Source organism: Carassius auratus, chromosome 5, assembly GCF_003368295.1.
Source record: "Carassius auratus strain Wakin chromosome 5, ASM336829v1, whole genome shotgun sequence".
NCBI lineage: Eukaryota > Metazoa > Chordata > Actinopteri > Cypriniformes > Cyprinidae > Carassius > Carassius auratus.
This window is the reverse complement of record NC_039247.1, coordinates 23014168-23021143: the sequence shown is the minus strand read 5'-3', so window position 1 is coordinate 23021143 and position 6976 is coordinate 23014168. Positions and strand designations below refer to the sequence as shown.

General features: G+C 35.5%; 1 protein-coding gene across 1 annotated transcript; it reads left to right on the top strand.

The window, feature by feature from the left end:
• Positions 1-1016: 1016 nt before the first annotated feature.
• LOC113081540 (uncharacterized) lies at positions 1017-5451 on the top strand. Its single transcript, XM_026253620.1, has 6 exons — positions 1017-1198; positions 2142-2285; positions 2434-2668; positions 4094-4173; positions 4278-4407; positions 4551-5451. The coding sequence occupies exons 1-6, from the start codon at positions 1135-1137 to the stop codon at positions 4729-4731; spliced, it is 834 nt and encodes a 277-aa protein (XP_026109405.1). The 5' UTR covers positions 1017-1134; the 3' UTR covers positions 4732-5451.
• The last annotated feature ends 1525 nt before the right edge of the window (positions 5452-6976 follow it).

Sequence of the window (6976 nt, the reverse complement as noted above, 5' to 3'; positions counted from 1 at the left end):
ACGCAAATGATCTCTAATCAAAAATCACCTAAATTTACAATAATCTGCATAAAAATAAAAAAATAATTGATTGCGAGAACTAGCGGTGTAAGTGTTCATTAGTCACTAATGGTTGTCATGTGTACCACATTCCTTTAAAGCTCATGTGAAAACAATACAAAGCCCTGCATTATCATCTCCACCCTGAATTACCACTTGACAAATACTGTTAAAGGCTCTAGTTCATAGTCTGATTCACCACAATGGGATTCTGGATATTGTTGTTTTACCACTAACCAATCCAGCCTTTGCAAATAATATGGATTCGGAGTTTAACATGTTTCCATTGAGGCCTCTAACAGAGTGCAAACGTAACAGAGAAATGTCAGTGACTTCTACCTATAAACAACGGTTCATTTTCTTCATGTCTAAGCAGGTCTGGTTAAGCTGGTTTTAACAGCAAACACAATTTTGTTTATTTGATTACAACCACTTTAGAAAGTTGCCGGAGCTGCAGAATACACAGCCTAGTTTGTCCTAGAAAACCAATATAATGGCATAAATTAATTACCATGGGTGCTTAGCCCTCAAGACACTAGGAATGGAATTTCACTGATATATTATTGTATGTATAAACATGCCTCTGCTTTTGGATGTCAATTGACGTCATGTGCCTGTTTGGTGGGAATTAAGTCACCAGTATGTGGAGGGTTTGTTGACTTTAACATTAGTCATACAAACAGCCTTTCGCTCTGACTTTGCTTTGTTTTCCATTCAAGTGTCAGAGAGTTTGATCACATTTTGCGACTTTAGCATTTTCGCCACCTTGACATTGTAAGTGTGGCATTGCCAATAAAAATATCTGTGCTATATAGATTAAAGCAGAAATGTTTAAACATGATTTAAGCATTTTTCACTGCCTACAATGAGGCAACAGTCAATCTTTGGAATTTCAAAGCACTTTTTATGCCTACAGCACCTCCCGGTTTCTACCTGGGATTCACACACCCTCATGAAAAACTCTCCCTCCCTTCAGCTTCTTTTAATAGAAGTTGATTAGTGTCTACCAGGCACATTACTGAACAGAGACACCAGCCAGGTTTGATTTTACTCTCGATTTTATTAATAAGAAGCTATCTGCATCCTTGTTACAAGATGAACATGAATGCAGTGATCTGTTTGATGTCATTGCTGTCTGTCTGGATGCAGACTGGAGAAGGTAAGTGCATTTTAGCCTTAATTACCAATGTTTGTTTGTTCTTTTTATATGGTTGTTACTATAGAGATCTGGTTTCTGTTTTACATTACAAATGCACTTCATTTATTCTTTAATTGTGTTGTTTACCTTCCCTCAGTTTTAATGGAGATGCTTTCTTATATAATAACTCATTAAAGTCACACAAATATTCCATTACATTTTCATCATGTTGGATATCAGACAAAGATGATTACAGAGTAATAAGCTAAAAATCTTTCTCCCGTTAAGTAAAAATACCCTGGCATCTATTATGAACGAATGACTAATGTAGTTTATAAAAAGTTACTGATTATTTGTACCCATGGCCCGCCGTCTATGAAAAAGTAACTGCTATATATATATAAAATATATCAAATACAATGTAGTGATGATAAATGGGGTTAATGGAATGGAAACTGGCTGATATTCCAAAAAAACAAACAAAAAAAAAACAACATATATATATATATATATATATATATAATGTGTGTGTGTGTGTGTGCATTCGTGTGCACAGGATCTGTTAATAATTTTAACAAAGTAGGAGGAATCAAAAATCCTCCAGGTATGACAACACAGCAAAATTTACCTCCAAATAAACCTCCAAAGAAGCCTTTTGCATGTCTTGGTTCATACAAGTTATAAAATCAGAATCTATTCTCGAGTCTCGAGGAAAACACACACTAAGAGGCAAGACTGAGCTTGTACGTTCTGTTCCGTGGCAGTTTTCCATCAGTTCACCTGTAGCACTGCAGTTACAGCATTTTGGGTTGGTACTGTAGGTGTTACGCAATCCTTTTTCCTAGGACAGGTGCATGAATAAGACTGAACCTGCTTTTATTCTGTGACTGATCTGAATGGGGATCAAGTTGGAACAATGATGTCATATTAATACGGCTTTGAAAGTCTTTTTCTCTGTCTACAGGTCAGATTTTCCAGCCTGAGCTTACACCTAATGCTTTTCTAGCCACTGTCACCAGCAATACAGTGATACTGAAACAGCCTTTTGGTGTATTTGACCAGACGTGCCTTGGCTGTGAGATATGGCTGGCAGCTGGGCTGTGCTCCGGTAAAATGTCTTTATTAATTTTAATAATATTTCCCAATATTGCTGTTTTTGATGTATCTTGATCAAATAGCATTAGAGACTTATATAAAAAAAAATCTAATGCAAATTCTCCCATCTTTTTATACTATCAATACTCTTTCACCTTTAGCAAACGGCATCTTTGATGCTCAAGTGAACAGCTCAACTCCCAACATCCTCGGCTTGTCACCCTACCCAACAGCATTCAACCCATCATCAAAAAACTTCTTTCTGACCAGAGTTGGACTTCTGTCAGATTTCCCCTGTAGTCAGTCCTCCAATGATCGCTACTTCGTAGTCGGAGCTGATGGGCAATGTAGTGGCATCAACTGTAATGGTGTACTTCCTGATGGACTCCCCGTCTGGTAGGACCTTTCAAGTGTGTTCTGCAATGTGAATCTAAGAAGTCGCTTATCATGCACAAAGGGTCCAAATCTGCCATTCTAAAAGGAAATTTGTGATGTCATGTGGTCATTAGATAACTACATTTAGCTCAACTACAGGGCGTAGCAAGGATAAAACACAATAAACAATTGCCTAAAATTGCCACCCCCTATTTTGCAGCTCAATTGTCTATTGCCATTATTGTAATGTATAAATTACCACTCACACATATGTTTCTTTTAAACTAAGCAGCTTTCTTTTGAAATTTGCATGATTAACTAGAACTAATACCAAATGTATATTTCACCCTCACACCAAATAACTGATTGCGTGGATTTAGACAGGATGTCAACATTTACTACTTTACTACTAATTATGTAATTTCAATAGAAAGTAGTAAATACTGACATACTGTTGATTATATTTTTGACTTTAAAAGTGTAAAATTTTAGTTTTATCATGTCAGGTCAAGAAAGGAGAAGTGGAGGATCTTTTGCAGCTTTACATTTTGTTTACAAAGACTATCAAAAACACGGACCAAAGACACAGGATATAGAAACAGCTTTGGCACTAATACAAAGATAATAGTGGTCAAAGAAGTACAACTATACTGAGGGATTAAATACACAGGGACTAATCAAAGGAACAGAGAACAGGTGTGACCTAATCAGGAGCTATGGAAACAAACTAGTGGCGGGAAAATGGGAACGAAACTCAGGATCTGTTTACACTACAACGGTGTAGTCAAAAACGGTTTTTTTTCTCCCTTGAGTGATGTACAGTTAATCATGGTAAAAAAACTACAGCAGTAACAAGGCTGAATATATTTAGCTTTTTTAATTTAAAAATATTCAATGCATTATTTGATTTTTATACCATTAATAATTAGCTTATTTAACTTGTAGTTAACTATGTTTTAAATAAATAACCCTTGGTTGTTGGTGTCTGGGCTTATTTATTTTTTAAATGACATGAGACTTTGTGACTTCCTGCGCTTATTATTCTTTATACTTAAGTACAGTTTGTTATAATAGTCCATTTATAATAAACCCAGAAGCAAGACTAGGGAGTTGAAATGAGTGATACTCTGCTGCCATCTACTGATTATAATGCTAATTTCATGTCATTTTCATCTTAAAGGAGTAGTTCGCTTGAAAATTGACATCAGTTACTCACCTTCCACTTTTTCCAAACCTGTATGAATTTCTAACTTCTGCTGAACACAAAAGAAGATATTTTGAAAAATGTTAGTATTTGGACTATTGATGGAAACCATGGTCCTCCATAGTATTTTTCCCTAACTATTTTGCATAGTCAAAAAGGTGTCTTGATTGCAGTTTCAATAACTTCTTAAACACTAGACCTGAGTTTGCTTTTAATGTATTGAAACTATTTTTCAATTACAGTTTCAAGTATCTTCTAATCAATACTAATGGGAATCTTGTTAATTCGTCGAACTGGTCCGTCAACATCACTCTCCCCAAACGTAAGAATTCATATCAAATAATTTGAATTATTGCTAAGTAATACTGGAGTCATCCTAATAGCTGTTTGGGAGTTAATAGATATCTTAATAATCTATTCACACAGTACTAAACCATCAAACCATCAATGATGGTCTGAGTGCGAGATCTGGCGCCATGGTTGTGATTACTGCCATCCTATGTGCGGCAGCGGGTCTGCTTTTACTTCTTTTCTTCATTATGTTATGCATAACCTGGTGAGTAAATAGCACTTAAATCACACTTGTGTACATTTATGATAATTCCATTATCATATATTACTTTTATTGTCATATATTATTTCTTAATGGTCCAAATGTAACGCATTTTTCTAAAAAATTACTCAATCTTGTCCATCCAGCTGTACCAAGAAAGAAAGTAAGCAAATCTCAGTCACGGACTCAATCCGTATCCCCCGCTATGACACCCACGACCTAAAGGAGCACGTGCACCCCTACGACAACCCTGCTTACCAGTCGGACTTGAAAAATTACTCCACAGCCAAAACTCTGCCCAGGGACGGCGCCAAACAAAAGCTGTGAGCTACTACTGAAGACACCATCACTGCACTGCATATTTCATGGGAAACCAAATTACTATGCAGTATTTTCTCTTTCAATATGTTACAAGGCGAAATTGAGGACAGGAAGTGGACTTGAAATTAACTCATCAACAATAGGGCACTTACATCATGCATATGTTACACTGCTGTTTGGCATCAGAACATTGTTTCCTGTGTAGTATCAAACTAGAATAGTTGTGCTTTATGTTTATTTTTTAGCCATCATTGGCCTCATTATTGTTTGTGATCAACGGAAAAGACAGGACAGGACTACACTACCCTGACTACAACAGTGCATGGTCTTGAATCCAACACACATCTGCACATTCAGCATGTCTCCCTTATTTAAAACACCTGATTCAGATCATCAGCTCATAAGAAGAGAGCTCCATGAACTGAACTGAGTGTGCCAGATAAGAGAGACATACAAAATGTGCAGAGCAGTGGGTCCCAAGGAACCAGAACTGAAAACCACTTGACTTCAACAAGCAAATTCACTAGATGGCGGTGTTTAGTAAATAAGCAAATGTGTGGGAGAGCGACAGTCATACTTTAGTTATTTACTAGTGCAGTGTTTTCCAACCTTCTATGTCTTAAGGGTCAGATAGGCTTAAATAACCTTTAATGAACATTAAGCCAGGTGAGTAGTTATTATAATACACTTTATGCCAAGATGATTTATGACTTTGACCTTTGACCTTTTGACAGGTTGAACTTCCGGTAACCTTATGATGGATGGGCGGGATAAAAGAGTTCAAGGGTTAACCTATGACCTTTCCACACATCGATCATGTGGTTTTGACAGAAAGTTTTACCCTATTGACCTAGTTAGTTCTAAATCATGGTTTTGACGGCTAGTTTAAACGGAAGATGAAAGACTCCTCACGCATCGATCATGCGGTTTTGACAGAAAGTTTTACCCTATTGACCTGTTAGTTCTAAGTTAAAACGGTATATGAAAGACTCCCCAACCATCGATCATGCGGTTTTGACAGAAGTTGTTTGAAGTTTGTGTCAGTTAGCTTGTTTGAAGTTTACCACAGTTATACGGTTATGTGTGTGTGGTTATACGGTTTCTCCCCCTCCCATTACGTTTATGAGCGGTGTATAAATGGGGTCTGTGTGTCCTATAATTTATATATATAAAACAATTAAAGATTGAAAAACATTTCAGTTATATAATTTATATAATCTAAAACACATTTTAATTATTTCACATTTATATATAAAACATTATATAATTTATATAATCTACAACACATTTTAATTATTTCACATTTATATATATAAAACATTATATAGTTTATATAATATACATAATCTAAAAACAATTTAACTAAGGTTGAAAAAACATTCCGTTCTTTTAAAAAAAAGGTTATAAATTAAACCGTATAAAAAAATATACTGAAACCGACTGTTTCAGATAAAACAAGATCTTTTTTTTTTCTTTTTCTTTTTTTAGAGAGCAGGAAAGAGATGTTTTCACATCACCTTCCTGACCTGCAAGTATTCACAGCGTCTTCGTGTGCACGCTACACTTCACTTTCTTCCGAATTTACTAACCAATCATAATATCTTCAAAGCCATTTTTAATTAAAACCAAACGTATCTCACACGGGAGTACCATGATTTTGACAGTTTTCTGACGGTTCACCTATGAATTACGGCTGGTGCGCGTCTAGCATCTCTTGTACCCCCTTTCTCTCTCTCCCTCTCTCTCCCTCTAATGCCTGTGTACACACATTCGTCTCCAAGTCTTATTTTCTTCTTTTAATGAATATAAACACATTATACATTCACAAACAATATAAAACAAAACATTTACATTAGTTTTGTTCATCACTAAAAAATATACATTTTACCAGGATCGGGGAATATATAATTGAACAGAATGAAGAATATGGTCTATTGAGGAACCCGGACGTGTCATTGACACAATTCAGTTAAATTCATTTCACATTATTTGTTGCAAGACATTTTCTATATTATATTTAAAACCTTTTATATCCATCTTTATATCATATCTTTTTCAAAAAGCTGTTTAATTATTTATTTTAACCGTACACCTACAGTACCACCATACAATAAAATGCTGCATGCACGTACACTTTTAAGCGATCTGAATTATGACTAGCCTATAAATTTCATCATAAGCCACACGTACCTTGTTATATCACTATAATATCCACGGCGCTATACAAATTTGTATTCTGATAAACCATATA

Coding starts and splice junctions, on each gene's coding strand:
- LOC113081540 (XM_026253620.1), top strand. CDS start 1,135: ATGAACATGAATGCAGTGATCTGTTTGATGTCATTGCTGTCTGTCTGG. Junction 1,199..2,141: donor CTGGATGCAGACTGGAGAAG/GTAAGTGCATTT, acceptor CTCTGTCTACAG/GTCAGATTTTCCAGCCTGAG. Junction 2,669..4,093: donor CCTGATGGACTCCCCGTCTG/GTAGGACCTTTC, acceptor TTTCAATTACAG/TTTCAAGTATCTTCTAATCA.